This window comes from Micrasema longulum, unplaced genomic scaffold (genome assembly GCF_059751315.1).
Source record: "Micrasema longulum isolate JH-2025_06_02 unplaced genomic scaffold, ASM5975131v1 h1tg000937l, whole genome shotgun sequence".
In the NCBI taxonomy this organism is placed as follows: Eukaryota; Metazoa; Arthropoda; class Insecta; order Trichoptera; family Brachycentridae; genus Micrasema; species Micrasema longulum.
In genome coordinates this window covers 472,842-489,504 of record NW_028278128.1, presented here as the reverse complement: position 1 = coordinate 489,504, position 16,663 = coordinate 472,842, and the positions used below count along the sequence as shown (strand labels likewise).

General features: G+C 30.9%; 2 protein-coding genes across 4 annotated transcripts in view; one reads left to right on the top strand and one right to left on the bottom strand.

Annotated features, from left to right (window-relative positions):
- Positions 1–737: 737 nt before the first annotated feature.
- Positions 738–9,377, top strand: LOC148278046 (ATP-binding cassette sub-family F member 3). Its single transcript, XM_088231957.1, has 12 exons — positions 738–944; positions 1,096–1,198; positions 1,345–1,516; positions 1,974–2,188; positions 3,170–3,433; positions 3,774–3,974; positions 4,320–4,502; positions 5,455–5,628; positions 7,399–7,573; positions 7,888–8,068; positions 8,408–8,628; positions 8,944–9,377. The coding sequence occupies exons 1-12, from the start codon at positions 872–874 to the stop codon at positions 9,103–9,105; spliced, it is 2,124 nt and encodes a 707-aa protein (XP_088088083.1). The 5' UTR covers positions 738–871; the 3' UTR covers positions 9,106–9,377.
- A 264-nt stretch (positions 9,378–9,641) lies between these two features.
- The window catches only part of Cen (cerebellar degeneration-related protein 2-like), a 127,774-nt gene continuing 120,752 nt past the window's right edge, over positions 9,642–16,663 (bottom strand). For all 3 annotated transcript variants that reach the window (XM_088231954.1, XM_088231956.1, XM_088231953.1), the window contains exon 6: positions 9,642–11,747. In XM_088231954.1, coding sequence (XP_088088080.1) covers positions 10,428–11,747 — 1,320 coding nt within the window. In that variant the 3' untranslated portion in view covers positions 9,642–10,427. The remainder of the gene's footprint in view (positions 11,748–16,663) is intronic.

Below are 16,663 nucleotides of genomic sequence, written 5' to 3'. Positions count from 1 at the left end.
CATAAAAAAATAAAATATTTTAAATTAGAATATTATAAATAAAGGCTTTCTCAGAACTCTCGTACACTTAGCTAAATTTCGTTTAAAATTGTCTGTTGGACAAAAATTAACTAAAGCGACACAGTTTAGATAATTCTCCAAACTATTCATTTTGACGACCTAATTCAATTAAATTTACTCCGGGGCTGTAGGTGGATTTCAAATTTGAATTTGAATTCAATACTTCGGGCATAAGTAGAAATTTTAAAAGTGAAACGATAAACGGAGAGAAGGTCTTTGGGTTTATATTGGCTTCAAAGGATTTGAACATTTGATAACTGTTAAAGAAAACCTATCTATTTCCTTCTTCATACATTTTTTAAAAATATTTACGAAAAACTTCCTTTTTTATATAAAGCGAGTTTTTTATAATATTTATTTAATAAATATGTGTTAAAAAAAACATTATTCGTATTTTTATAATCTAATTTATTGGGTTTTTAAAAAAATATAATATCCCAATCAAAACTTGTACAAAAAGCCAACAAAAACTAAGAAGAAGAAGAAAATTGTGTAAGCCATAATAATTGACAGCTTACGGCAACGGCAGCAACATTTTAATAACCTTTTTGCGCATGCGTCAAGCCTTAAATTAATCGTAACAACAAAACCACACTATATATTCATGTCGGCGTTCGAACGTATGCAGTTTTTTCACCCGTTTTCGACATAAAGTTTTTTGTTAGTTTGACCGCGCTGTCGTGCTCCTCTGCGGCCGCGAACGTTGCCTGCAATTTAGTTCGGTTTGTCAATTGTGTCAATTTTTGTATATTCAGAAATGCTTTATTCCCGTTTAAGATTGTCAAAAAGTATATTTTAATTTTACGTTAGAATGGCGACCTGCAATGAATTAATAAGGACTGAATTCCCCCTGTTAGATGACGATCTCAAAAAGTATGTTGAAGGTACGTGTCAAAAGTAGGGTTATTAAACCTGATTTTCTTATGGTGTCAGAAAATATTGAAGGCTGTGTGAAATTATTTATTTATTTGTTGAATTATAGCGACAGATTACAGATACAAATATATCAATTGAGCTTATGTGGTCTTTTTGCAGATATTTTAGCGAATTGTGAAGATTTTGAAAGTGGCAATGAGGTATATGAAGCAATTGGTGTAGTTCTCCACGAAATATCAGAAAAATCTGAGGATGCTATCAGGTTAGATTTGACTTTTTCCAAGACATTTTGGAAAATGTATTTTCTTATATATTAATGTTTTATCTATCACGATTTGAAAATGCCATTATTTGTGTGAGGTTTCCATGCTATTGAAATATTTTACTTTAATTACCTTTATTCTACAGAAATATCTGCGACCAGTTATTGGTTATGATGAGGCCAGATATAGAAACAATTAGAAATGGCCCAAGAAAAATGCTCCAAGCTCCTGTGCACTTGGCATCAATGGCTGCAAATCAAGTCAGCGAAATAGAAGATGTTAAAAGTATATGGGTTCAAACCAGAGATGACAACTTTGTAAGTAATATACCTATCTGAAGCCCAGGTTTAGAGACATTCATTTTATATTCTTACCATATTAGTCACACGATTAAACCGCAACAGTCCTTCAAAATTTCCCTCTTTGTAAATCTTTTACATAATATGTTGCAGAGATAAACAGTTCAATTAATCAAATGATTAGTGATTGGTATTTGGATTCAAATTATGTATTTAATTCCGAAGCTACTTTTTTTCTTTTAAATTACCTGAATTCAATAAGAAAATTTAGGTGATAAAATAGCATTTAGAAAAAAATATTGAAATTTTTAAAACAAATGTTTGTAAATTTATTCTAGTTTAAGAATGGTACACACTGTAAAGTGGCGAATTAAACAAGCCAATGACAGATCATCCGCCCTGTAAATGCCTCGACTTCCGTGTTTCTTTAAAACTTTAATTGTTGTGTTAACCATTTTGATTCTCTTTGTTTAAGAAAGTGGATGCAAAAAAACTAGAAAAGGCAGAAGCCAAATTGCAACAGAAACAAGGTAAACGGTCTGAAATCAAAGCTCCTGTAATAAATCCTGTCTTACAATCTGCTACAGCGTCCCAAGTTACATCAAAGAAAGATACAAAATTAGAAGCCAAAGGATCTAACAAGACTCAGGATATCAGGATTGAAAATTTTGATGTGGCGTTTGGTGATAGGTAATTTTTTTCTTTAACTAAAAAAACAAATCAAAAGTAAGTTAACATAGTTTATATATCACACCTCTGGAAGAACAATGGCACATGTGGGAATTACATTTTCTAGAAAACCCATTTAAACATTCAAAAATGTTTTGAACTTGAGTCTTGGCCTAAATTGTAACTATATTAATAATCACTTATGATGTGATGTGATTGTTTATGTTTTTAGATATGTAAACATGTTGTTTTTAAGTTTTGAAGATACCATTTTATAGCCTTAACAGTGAATTGTACCCCACAATTATGTCATTGTTCTAATTTAATTTTAAATTTAATTTAGTTGAGTCAATAAATTTGGAAAGTAATTAAAGTAGGTTGTTTTTTTATATAATTTCAATTAAAATATAAAAAAATGTTTTTTTTAAAACTACGACAACATTAGTTGCCAATACTTAAAGGACACTACCGCTCCATGCCAGACATAAATGAAACTAGCAAATCTATCCTCGTTCTACTAAACAAGTTTTAGGATTTTTGACAATTCTTATCTCTGTTTATGAAAAACTTGAACTTGCGTCATTGTTCTCCCGGAGGTGCGATATATTGTCCAAATTTAAATATAAACAATTTATAGTAAATGTGAGAAACTAACGAAAGACACTAGTTTTTAAAAACTATTTTGAATAGGACAGATCCTTTCATTGTGTAAAAATAATTCACTAATTTTTGAGGTGTTAAATCAAATTCACTAACATTAAATTAAATGTCACGCATAAACTAGCCTGATACTTTGGGATTATGTGTTCTTAATCCGTAAAAATCGTGTTTCTCATTTAGGAAATGACGGCTAAAGACGTGAAACTGAAGTAATTATATGGTAGGAGATTTTTTAAAAAAATCCCGATTGATAAATTCAGTATTTGTCGGAACATAATTAAAATATTGTTTAATGTAATCCATAATTATTAAAGGATTTGTTTTCTATTTTTTTTTTTTAAGGGTATTGCTGCAGGGAGCTGATTTATTACTTGCATTTGGTCGTCGGTACGGTCTTGTAGGCAGGAATGGACTTGGTAAAACCACCCTACTCAGAATGATATCCAATAAAAGTCTACGCATTCCATCCCACGTTTCCATACTCCACGTGGAACAAGAAGTCGTGGGAGATGATACTCAGGCGCTGGATAGTGTTTTACAGTGTGATACTGTTCGTGAGAATCTTCTGAAGAGAGAAAAGGAAATTACTAGCCTTATCAATAGTGGGTTAGTGCGTGCACACTATTTTTTATAAATTATAATTTTTAGTGACAATACGTCTTAAAAATAATGAATTTCATAAAAAAATATTTTATGCTACCACTCTTTAACTACACATATTCTGTGTTGATTTACGTCTCGCAAACCTAATAAAATGTCATTTGTTAGGATAATAAACCTATTGCACTTTAAAAAGCTGAGTGGAAAACTGATCCACCAGTGTACATGAGACTTATTATTAATATAAAATATTAGAAAATAAATACCCGATTCTGGTGGTATATTTACGTACCACTTTGCTCTTGGTATCCTATAAAGAGTTAAAACGACTTTTTTTGTGTTTTAGAGGAACAGATCCTGCATTATCCACTGAACTATCTGAAGTTTACGCCCAACTAGAACATATAGAAGCAGATAAGGCCCCTGCGAGAGCTTCCATTATTCTAAATGGTCTCGGCTTTACAACCGAAATGCAAGGACGGGTTACAAAAGCTTTCTCCGGAGGATGGAGAATGAGACTTGCTCTTGCGAGAGCCTTGTTTTCTAAGTATGTCTTTATTGAATGTTTTCAAATTACAACTCAACGACACTTACTGAAGTTTTTTTTTTTAGTTAATAATTAACACTGTTTTGCAGAAAAAAACAAGTGAGCGAGTAATGAATGCTACTTTGAATTTCTGCTCATAAAAACATGCATATGTATGCATTATTTTATAACTTTCAGCTTACGAGTTTAGCGTAAATGGCAACAATTTTGATTTTACATTAATAAAGATAAGCAATTAATCCATATTAGCATATGTTTACACACCCTGCATTATCTAAAATGCATAAATTAAAATATGTATTTTGTGTGGTGTAAAATATTTTTATAATTCTTTTACCTTTACAGACCAGATCTCCTGTTACTCGATGAGCCCACAAACATGTTAGATATTAAAGCAATCATCTGGTTAGAAAACTACTTACAGAACTGGCCTACAACCTTACTTGTAGTTTCTCACGACCGAAACTTCTTGGATTCCGTACCTACTGATATACTGCACCTACATTCACAAAGATTAGAACCATATAGGTAATAATCACAGATTATTCTACCTGATAATATTGTGCATACTTGTATATTGAAAGAAAAATACTTATTTTTGTATATGTTATTCAGACCCAAAATGCAAAAAAATAACTGAATAAAAAACCAAATAGTAAAGACAAATAAAACTGGCTCAGGTAAAAATCCTGAAAAAAGAAATTAAGTGGAGATTAGTCTGCTTCGTGTTTTACTTGTAAGAGATTTATCCAACGTCTTGCGTTTGATTCCTGGCAAAATTGACATTAGATTCAAAAGGGTGATTTTCACTATATTTTTTTATAGTCCCTGAACTGAATCTAAAGCATAAGACTGATGAATTTGCCTTCACGTATAAAAATATATGCTGCAATTGGAATATTATTGCAGTGCTCGATGTTCTGGATCGCATTACAGTGTCCAACATCAGCCATGATGAAGGGCAATGCAAATGATGACATTTTTCATTATACATATGTATTATTTAGTGACCGATAGATACCGAAACTTATTGAAATAAGTAAAAAATCGCTTCAAAATGGCCAAAATTAGACGTTCTTATTTTTAAACCACGAGCTAATTAAAATAAGGGTTCAATAAAATACGTAATGCAATAAAAGGCAAAAATTTAATCAGTAAATTTGTTTATTTTTAACACTTTTTGGTTTCTTGTTATGTTATACATATAACTTATATGTATCAGTTCTTCAATATACGCGATAGGGACTTTAACCTATTGGACTATAAAGGAATTACGAAAATATAACTATGAAAGATCTTAGAACTACTAACTATAGTTAACAAATCACAAAATCAGTCAGTCTCATCTGACACATCCCGACCGTAGGTTTCGGCCAGTTTTTGGCTGAAAGGCTGAAACCGTGGCCGAAACCTATCTTACTGCCCGAAACCGAAACTTGGGCTGGTCACTAGTATTATTATAATTATTGTATGATTCCAGGGGTAACTATGAACAATTCCACAAGACAAAAACAGAAAAACATAAAAACCAACAACGTGAGTTTGAAGCTCAACAACAGCACAGGGCCCATGTACAAGAGTTTATTGACAGGTTCAGGTATAATGCTAATCGAGCATCCTCGGTCCAATCCAAAATCAAGATGTTGGAAAGACTGTAAGTATTATTTTTATGTTACTCTCCAATGAAACCTTTTTGGCTAAAATAGTTTTTTAGTTCACATTCTTATTTCGTGATAATAACCATACAAAGTTGACACATATTTTTTTTCTTTATTTGTTAGGAATAGACAGTTATAAATTTATTCTAATAACATAAATAAACACATATTATGTACTTACATATCATATATTTGTACATATACATACTGAACCAGTGAAATTCTTGTGTGTGATTTCAAAGTTTTCAAGATTTTCAAAAATGTCCAAATGTGAACGTATATTATTACTTTTACAAAAACTCAATTAAAACTTCACACTTTTGTGGTAAATACAATATTTTATACATTGAATTAAGAATAGTCCAGAAACCGCTACCGCTAAAACCGATACACGCATCAAAACTACTCTTAAAGGAGTAGTTTTATGTTTTGACCATTAGTTTCTTAGGAGACGTCGCTCAGTACGTAACTCTCGATTTAAATTCAACCTTGTCGTTTTAAAGTGTAGAAATACTGCTGGGATCAAAAAGAAACAGGATGGGATCACATTTCATGTTTAAGTAGCAAATGAATGTGTAAGTAGCAATTGCATGTGTAAGTAGCAATTGCATTGCTTAAAATTTTTTTTTTTTCCATCTGTCAGATTGTCAATCAAAACAAAATGGACATTTTGTTAGTGTTGCCAGGGTAGTCAATTTTTCTACGTTAATTTGCTCATCATATACTATTTAACATGACTTAAAAATATCCGCTTTACATAAAATAAAATTTGTTATATTTTTAAAGTTCAAAGTTCATTAATTCAATTACTCTTATTAAATGACTCTTAACTTATCTACTCTGTTGTGATAACTTAAAAAAAATAAAAAAATCTTACAGTTGTTTTATGATTATATTTTTCGCGGTTTGGCAACATTACGCGGTGACTTCACGCATGCGCGCGGCGAAAGTGGGGCAAAGTGGAGGGTTTTTTGGGCAGAGTCCGATGTGTTCAAATATGATTCTACGCTCCTTCTGGACTATTCTTAATTCTATGATTGTAATAATATTTTTTAATGCTAATATATATGTATGTATGTAAGTGAACTAATTATTTGATTATCCTACGGCTTTATTTTGTATTTAATTTTACATGTTTTCAGTGTCTTAACAATTTCTAGCCAAAATTTAACAAAAAAAAATCTATATCAACCTATCTGTTTTCTATATATTTTGAAAAAATAAAAATATGTGACATCCTTAATTAACCTTTGCCTGTGTCATAACACTTTATTGTTATTATTTTAACCATTGATTAGTACCCTTGTGCTTCACGAGTTTAAGGTATTTAAAAAATATATTAAAGATTATCTGAGTTGTTAATTTATTTATAAATTTAAATTTTTAGACTGTTATCTAAAAAATCATCAATAACTGTACTAGAAAAATTGGGTTTCTTAATTGCGTCATATATATTTTTACGCCACACACAAGTTTAATATAAAAAAGAATTGAACAAGTTTCGGGCATTCAGAATTACCCATCATCACCCAACTCTTATCAGTACCTATGTACTATTCTGTATTGTAGTTATTTTAGTTTGGTTTATGCTGATGATAAGTAATTCTGAATATCCTAAATTTGTTGTGTTTTTATTAATATTAAACTAGTGTGCGGCTTAAAAATACAAAGTGTTTTGTTTATTTTGTATTCATATAATTTTTGGCATATTTTTAGTTTTAAAATTTGTACATCTAGGTAAGTTCAGCTTTTTTCTTGCTTTTCAGACCTGAACTAAAACCAATAGAAAAAGAGGTAGAAGTGGTCCTCAGGTTTCCGGAAACTCTTACCCTCTCTCCACCAATTTTGCAAATTAATGAAGTTGGCTTCTACTACAAACAAGATACAAAAATATTCAATTGTGTTAATTTAGGAGCAACATTAGAATCTCGAATATGCATTGTAAGTTATGTTATCACATCCTTAAAATAACATAATAATTATGTTGACCTTGAATGCCTAAAATAAATGTCAATGTTTAATAAACTGTTATTTGTTATTGCAACATATTATTATAACTTAATGACGGACTTATATGCATAGTAAATTCAAACTTAATATCACATAAGTTACTACTGCTATTTTCCTGGATAATTTTTTGTCACCAAAGCACGAAACGAGTTCATCAAAAGACTTTGTGTTTATGTTCCATAAAACTAAATTCATTTCGGATCTCTTTCAATAATATCTGTCTAAAAAATGCATTTTTTCCATAGGTGGGTGATAATGGTGCTGGTAAAACAACGCTTCTTAAAATTATCATGGGCATGCTTACTCCCACCTCCGGGATGAAACATGTTCACAGAAGTTTAAAGTTTGGTTACTTTTCTCAGCATCATGTGGACCAACTAGAGATGAATGTCAACTCTGTGGAATTATTACAGCAAATGTATCCAGGTTTGAATAAATGGGTTATAAAATATTGGTCTCGATGGTGAAAAGACCCAAGTGAAATATGTAATTTATATTTCGTGACAAACTTTTTCATAACATTTAAATTTTGTAGTATATTCGATAATAAATATTTCCTAAAAATCCCAATAACCTAGCTAAAAGAATGTTGGTGCTACCATGAAAATATGTATGTTTTATTAACTGGTCAACTTTAAGTCATTTTTCTCAAAACCATGATATTGTGGCTTAGTTTTTTTCACCGCCAAGACCATGATATATCAATATTATTGCACATATTTTAATTGAAACACTGCGTTTATTACTGAAAATAAAACATTTTAGGTAAGAGTGTAGAAGAGTACAGAAGACAGCTGGGCAGCTTCGGGGTGAGTGGAGACCTCGCTCTCCAGACTGTCGGTAGCTTATCAGGAGGACAGAAGTCACGTGTTGCCTTTGCCCGCATGTGTATGGGTGCCCCCAACTTCCTGGTCCTTGACGAACCTACTAATCATTTGGATATTGAGACTATTGAAGCTCTGGGAAAAGCTATCAATAAGTACACTGTAAGTTTTTCTATGTACTTGTTATTTATCAAAAATTTACACACATAATTATTGCGAACAAACCCTAGCAGCTTTAATAATACTTCTTCGTGGTTATCGCCCCTCCACTGATTTTCATGAAATAGTATTTAAAAAATAAAAGAAAATATTTAAAGCACTAAGTTTGTGGCTTTCTAGATTTTTTTTTATGTCGAAGGTTCTAAATTAATTTACACAATGTGGAAAACAGCCATGATTATGTTTTTTCAATAATTTATTTTATTTCATGTTTGCTTAATATATGTATTTTTCATTTGATTTACTGTTTTCTTTCAGGGTGGTGTGATTCTAGTTTCTCACGACGAGAGACTAATTTGCATGGTATGCAAGGAGTTATGGGTGTGTGGTAATGGAACAGTGACAAGTATAGAAGGAGGATTTGACGCGTACAGAAAAATAGTAGAAAAAGAACTTTTAGAAGCGGCTCAGGCAAAATAGCCCCCACTAGCTTAAAATTATATAAACAATTAATAATACTAACAACACTGCGGCACTGACGCAGTCACCTAGTGTAAAACGGTCACGCTGTCCACAATAATTCTTGTTTAAGTTATTATTCTTGTTATATAACGTAATGTGATATAAATTTTTATCATCACTATTAAATATGTATATGATGATGTGTTTTTTAAATGGATAGCTTTATTAACCATTATTTAATTCTGTACCATTTATAAAGAAGATATTTATTATAAACAATTCATATAAAACATTTTGTTTTTGTTTCACATTTTTTATTTAGTTGCACATTCCTATGCCTGGTCTCCTACTGTATATGGTATCCACAAATTATTTTCAAGCTTCTCTGTCGGCTGCCAAAGCCTGTGTGTCCTCTCAACTTGTTTTGGCACCTCCAGGTTGGTAACCACCGCCTTAGAGTACATAATATTATACTCTAAGCATTATCTCATCCCTTCATTGTCATAAACTCATCTAAAGATGGAATGGTGTTTTGATAAATAAAACAAATACTATTTATCAACATCTTTTTATTAAAATGACTGTGTCCTGTTTTCTGGTAAAAATAAGAAATACCTGAGGTCAATTTAATGTACCAAGAAAACTTATAAATTTCTAAGTTTTTCTCTCACAAGACTTCAAATTTTTTTTAAGCTTGAAAAATATCAATGAATACATGAGATTACAAATACAGTCAAGGGGATTTTACTTTCAATGGATTACTCTAAAGTTTTCTGTAACTGTTAATATTAAGATTTACATTTAAGATGTGTATAGTTCAGTATAGTTATATAAAGTTTCATAGTAAAAAGTAAATATATATGATCCTGAATACCTAAGGAATTCCTGTTAGTGAAATACATAAAAAATAAATTTAAACAAAATCATTACAATTGATAAAATCTAAAAATATTCCGTTTTTAAAAAACTTAAGCAAACTAAGATCTTTATTTACAGTTCATTCTTAAAATATATTTTTACATTCTTCATTACTACACACTTAAATAAAACATAAAAGCAATTAAATATTCTAAAATAACACATAAATAATGGCTTTAACATTCAATTTCATTGATAATGTTGGATAAAAAAATTAGAACAATACTTATTTAAATGTGCTGTTTACTTCTATAGGAATGGCTCGAGTAATATACACCCTCTGTTGTATTTGTGTTAAAATATAATTTAACACTTACTATATGATGTAATATGTATAGTATCGTTTACATTGTTAAATGTCTCGGGTGGTAATATACAGCGGAAAAAACTGTTAATTCTAAAATAAGAAAAAGTAATTAAGTTTATTGATGCTTACGCCGTCTAACCCTATTTTTATCTGCATTACGCAATACTTCAGCATAGGTATAATCGAGCTTCTTCAGTTTGTTTAGATCTTGGGATGCTGCACTTTGTTTAACACCACAAGAATCAGTCTCTTTTCCTCCGTTTTGGCTAGGTGTGGGCGAGTTCAAGGACCTATTGTAAAACTGCATCGATGATCCATTCCATTCCTGACCAGGGATCGGAGATTGACTTGTTTTGGCGAGGGGGCTTTCATGCAGAGGTTTATAATCCCTTCGCTTCTTACTTCCTGAACCTCGTTGATAACAAATTTTTGGAGGAGATGGTATCACGGGAGATTCTGCACCCTGCCTATCCTGACTATGCTTTCTATTTTTGTGTCTAGATGATTTCTTTCGGAATTGTGGACTGGCAGTTACGTACTCCAAAGGTTGTCTCACTAATGGTGTTAAGATTTTCTGTTGCTCGCTTGAATTAGCTGTGACTTTAGGTTCATGCTTTTCATGCTCTTGTTTAGATTCCGATATATTGTTAGGCAGGTTTTCTTTTTCTTGTACTCTCTCAGGCGGTGTAATATCAGAGAAGGCTACTGACTGCTCTGACATAACAGAAGACATAATACTTTGAGTTTCATCTGTGAAATCTCCAGTTGTATCTTCATTAGCATGTGCAGGCGGACATGCCAGAGTAGTGTCATCGAGAAGAGGAAGTTTTTCTCCTTCGTCTTTATTATCTGCAGCTTTCTTAAGAATAGTAAATATTTCTTTAAATACCTCCCTGTGGTCTGGTGTATTTCTAAATCTACAATCAATGGGACTTCTTCCATCATCGTAAATACTGAACCGACAATCTTCACCATCCGCAATTGTGCAAAGGAATGATCCTGGTCTTTCACGATCAGTCTGAGTGCCTTTATTACTTGTTTCATCAGAGAATCCGGAAGATGAGGTTTCTGCTTCTGAGAAGTCAGGAGTTCTAATAAAGTTCTTGCGGTTATTAGATGTAGATTTGTTAGTTTTTGTTTCCATATTTAATGGCTTGCCTGTATCATCACCATGACCACTCTCTTCATCCGTGTCCTTAATACTAAATTGACTGAAATCTCCTGACATTTGTAATTCTTCTTGCAAGGATAATGGAGCAGAAGTGTTTTGGGTTGTACTACTAACATTTTGAGCATTCGATTTACGAATAATATTGCCTTGAGATCGTTGAACCTTGATTAGAGCTTCATATTTTTCTACCAAGTCTCGGTAGGGATTATCTACATGGCATACGGGGTTGGCCCAAGCTTGTAATGAGCTTACGCCTCGTTGATCCTGTATAGAAACAAACCGATTAGTTTTTGCCTTTAAACATTTTAGTTGAATATGGTAATCAAAAAATACCATTAGAGTACAGTTTCTTTTTATGTATTTAATATAAATCATCAATATAAAATCATACATTAATTATATAATTACTTTTATTTGCATATAAGTTATTCATTAAAAACATCTGTAAATCAAAAATTGTATGAAAGGTAGGTACATAGCTATAACGGGCTCATTACATTTTTTTACTTTCGAAATAATTATGCCATTTTGTTCTCCTGAATGAGTTCAATAAAATGGAATATTAAAAACTAACAAAAAAGTAGCTCCCTGTCTTATAAATTATATGAAACAAATATGGGGTCGTGGGTGCCAAACAACAGTCCAATGAGTTTTAGTCAGTTCCAGAACAGTTTTTTTTTATGTAAAGTAGACATTTTTGTTTTAAATTTTCTCTAATTGTATGTAAAAAATATATTACATTAAATGAACGCCTATATTATTAGATACATGACACCCAGTGTCCCGCAAATAAGATTTTTATTCTTCTTTTTGCTCTTCTAATTCATTACTATTTGTTAATGAGTCCGTTCTTGCCGCACCCTTCACATATCTTTGATGTCTTGGTAAAGGTGTTTAAAATAGTAACCCACAACAATAATGCTTTTCAAGGGGATTAAAAATCAAAAGAAATATTAATTTTTCATCAAGATGAGAACAATAACAGCAGTAAAAGGTTAATGTCAAAATTGCATCAAGTTTAAGTTTGTTGGTGGAAATTCTTCGTTGTAATTCATTAAATAAAAGACGGGTGATACTTAAATTCACAAATTTGGAATAACCAGTGTGATACTTTACTTTTCAGGCGTCCTAATGAGGAAGTTCAGTGGGTTTTTTATTTGCTAGTACTGCCATGCAGTGCCTAAGCCACCGCATTTTACCTTTTTTCATTTTTGAGTTATTTATTAACTTATAGTCAGTATTTAATTATCTATATGTGGATCCAATTATTTTTTTGCTACAACTGGAAGGTTGTAAATTAAATACCTACCCATCCAGTAACATCCAAGTTTTTAGACCATAAATGATTAAAATAATAACTAAAATGTGGTTTTTAAAAAAATAGTTTTGGCTTGATAATGTTAAATATTTTTACTCGTAAAAAAAACGCCACATGTTTTAAAAAAAATAAAAAACGCCACATGTTTAAAAAAAAATAAATCAATTACAATTTGATAAATAAACTATTAAAAAAAATGTTAATAGAGTTTTAATTCAAATTGCTTATACCCAAAAGAAGTATCTGCTATCAGTATTCTCTAAAAACCAACTAAAACGTAGTAAACCTTATGAAAATTTTAGGCTGTAATAATTACTAAAAGTAGATTTTTTTGCAGTATCAAGTTTTTATACAACATTTTAACTAGTTTTTTTTCCATGACTTATATGATACGCTTTTTTCTCATAATTAATCGTCAGCATTATGATGCTTGACCTTACGATGAAATTTGAAAAAAAAATAGTTTTTATCAATATCATTGTGATTTACTGGTTTGAAAACTTTTTAGCATTTTTCTCGAAAGTGGATTTTTCGAGTTACGGCAGTTTAGAGATTACACGTTTTGTAATTTAAAAGTTACTCCACCCGTGACATCGCTGGTTGTCGTCGGTCAGTTGTCCTGACTGGTGAGTTGGCTTCCTGGAAACCGGAAATCTATCGAACGCTGTTGTTGATTGGTTGGTTTAAGAGAACTGTGATGTATTTAATTTTTATCAATTTTTTCATACATTTTTGAGAAACTTACAATTAAATGCTCTGAATTTTACCGCATGTAAGACAACATTATTTATCTAACTTCCCATAGCACTGAACTTTCTCATTGATAATCATCAGGTTCACCGGGATGGGATAATCAAGAACTTGATGAAAGAAGAGCCACAACAATTATACATATGTATTTAAACTCATAAAAATAACAAACTTTTGTATTTATCCAGTAACACTTTGTAATAAAGGTCCTTCAGACAAAAATAATTAAATTCTATTTCTATTATATCATTTTAAACAATTTATTCTTACTTTTTTTGGATAAATGCATTTAATTTTATATAAAGTTACCAGTCGCGAAGATGTCGCGAAAGTGATGAAACCAGCTACTCGTTATTCCAAATTTGTGAATTTAACTATCACTCTATAATAAATTGCATTTAAGTATTGAAAAAATATTTAGTTAATAAAGTTATATAGAGCTTTATTAATTTTTTTTAATAACTTTGGCTATTAAGAAAAATCTTAAATTAAAATTAAAGGTTAAAACCTTTTACCTAAATAATCAATAAAGGGAGACAAAAACCACATAAACCAAATTCCAAATATAATATGTTGTTTTTTTTTTATGGGAGGACTTTTCTGTGTATTTTTTAAACCAATGATTTAATTTTATTTATGATGATACATTTTTAAGAATATTTTGTGCATCTGTTGATCTTTTAACATCAAAATTAATATTGGTATAATAATTACTTACTTAATTCCAAGACATTAAAAAATTATCTCTTTTTAAAGTTGTTAAAGTGATAAATCTAAAATTAGAAAAACATTTGTTTTTCATGGTGTAACTTTTCGGTTTTTAATATTGTAAAAAGCAAATATGAATTCTTTTGCTGAATTTGCTTGAGTCATAATATTTAATCATAAATTAAAGCTGATATGATGACTTATGTACTACCAAGTCCTTCCATAAACAAATATTCGGATTATTTCTTTAAAAAAACCACCACCTTGCAGGAAAATAGGAACACTCGAGAAAAAATCAATTTTCAATCAGATCTGAAAAAACAATTTACATTATGCAACAATTAGGTATGTATCCAAAAAAACTATGAGCTGAAAGTAAAACATAGTCACAGATGTCATAAAATTGATTTGTTGTTGACATTACTAGTTAAGATCTGGCATTATAATTATAAAAATGAACTCAACATTACGATCGAAAAAATGTTATTTTAAAACATGCATAAAAATTAGGGCCTCGGTAAGATAAGGGAAGATAAAGACGTCTTGGGAAGATAAAGACGTCATACCTTGACGGTATAGTTGAAGATAAATTCCCTCCAGCGATTATAAAGATATACTACCGACCCCCCACCTTCAAGTTTTAGGTAGGTACATCGAAATGAATCAAGGGGAAGCGTACGTCACGGTACACATATCTACGCTCTAAAATGACATAGCTTCAGTATGACGTCATAGTTGAAGATAAAAGTCTCCCGACCGACTACAAAGGTATAAGTAGTACCGATACACCATCAAGTTTTGATGTAAGTACATCATTTTATACCAAGGCCCCGATTACAATGGGAAGTTAACAGAGTTATCTTCGTCTGTCTATTAAGAAAAAACCGATATTTGTGTACGAAAATGAGTATATTTGTATGAACATTTAAAGTATCTTCGTCGGTAACCTATAATAGAACATGTTTTGAAGAAAAAATTGTATGCATATTCTGCTTTTCATACAGAAAACTTAATTTTATTTTGTAGATAGAATTTAAAATATTAACTTCATATTGTAATCGGGGCCCTGGTCTAGAACCCCTCAATACGTTTATCTACGCATTAAAAGTGTCAAAAATTTTGTTCCACCGAGCAATTTTTCTTTTAGGTATGATTTATTCAAATTTTTTATCGTTTTGAGGTTGGCACTTTTTTTCTTAAAAGCCTATTAAAAATATGAGAGAAATAAGTAAGTTTTGAAGTCGAATTAAATTCCGAAATAACTGTCACTTTAATAAAACAAACACCTAGATGTGAAAATAATGTCGCTAGGTTCTCTCCTTTTAACAAATAAGAGTATCTAGGCGTGTAACATAGATTACATGCGTTAGAAAGTTACCACGCCAATTTGACCAATTACCAATTTTTTTCCATCTGTCTTACTATATTTCCGAGTTTATATATCGAATCGTTATAGGAGCCGGCTTTGTAGTCGATCGGTAGATACATACAGACGATCGTTAAGCGTACCGTCTAGGTGATTTCCAAAAGTCATGCAAAATTCATGTTCAAGCAAACATTTTTTGCTTGAATTGGGGTTTATTGGAGTATATAATCGCTTTGAAGTGAGCACTTCTTACTACAGAAGCCTATTTAAAATATAAATGAGAACTATTTTGAATGTTACTGACGTAAGGAACGCGGAATAATTGTTTGCGGTAATTCCATTGGCTTGTTTTGATCATATGATGTTGATATGACAAGTAGGTAGAACATACCGAGGTAAGATACAGATAGTACAGAATTTAAGTATACCGTCTCGATATATACAGATGAAGATAGCGTTAATAATCGAGGCACTGGTCTATTAAGCACATCGTGTGACAAATGAAGAAAGTAACAGCATTTCCTAAAACTAATTCCCATTTTTTAAAATACATTTTTTGAAATAATAATTTTCAATCCTACCTACTAGAAACCAAATAGTGCGGTAAAGTTTATATTAATTTGTGTGTAACACTAAAACTGGGCTTACTGGGTGTTACCCAGCTGTTAAGCTAGACTTAAATTTCAATTAAAACAATACAAGTATATTCTACGAATGCTTTTATAAACCACCGGGTATCGTAAAATGAAATAAAGTAAACCCTATATAGATTGCCTTAATTTTTTTTAAATATACACAATTTGTTTGTACATAGACCTATTGTACATAGACATTGTTCTACTATCAACCTTTCCCTCACTGTCCCAAAAACATTACATTACAAAATCATTACACATGCAAAAAAATAGAGATATCAAATCAGAAAAATGTAATATTTTTTGGCAATCGCTTCAATTATTTATAATTGAAGTCAAAAATGAAAATATTTTAAATCTAATTGCTTAAAACATGAAAAAAGCATTAGCTCATGCTCACACA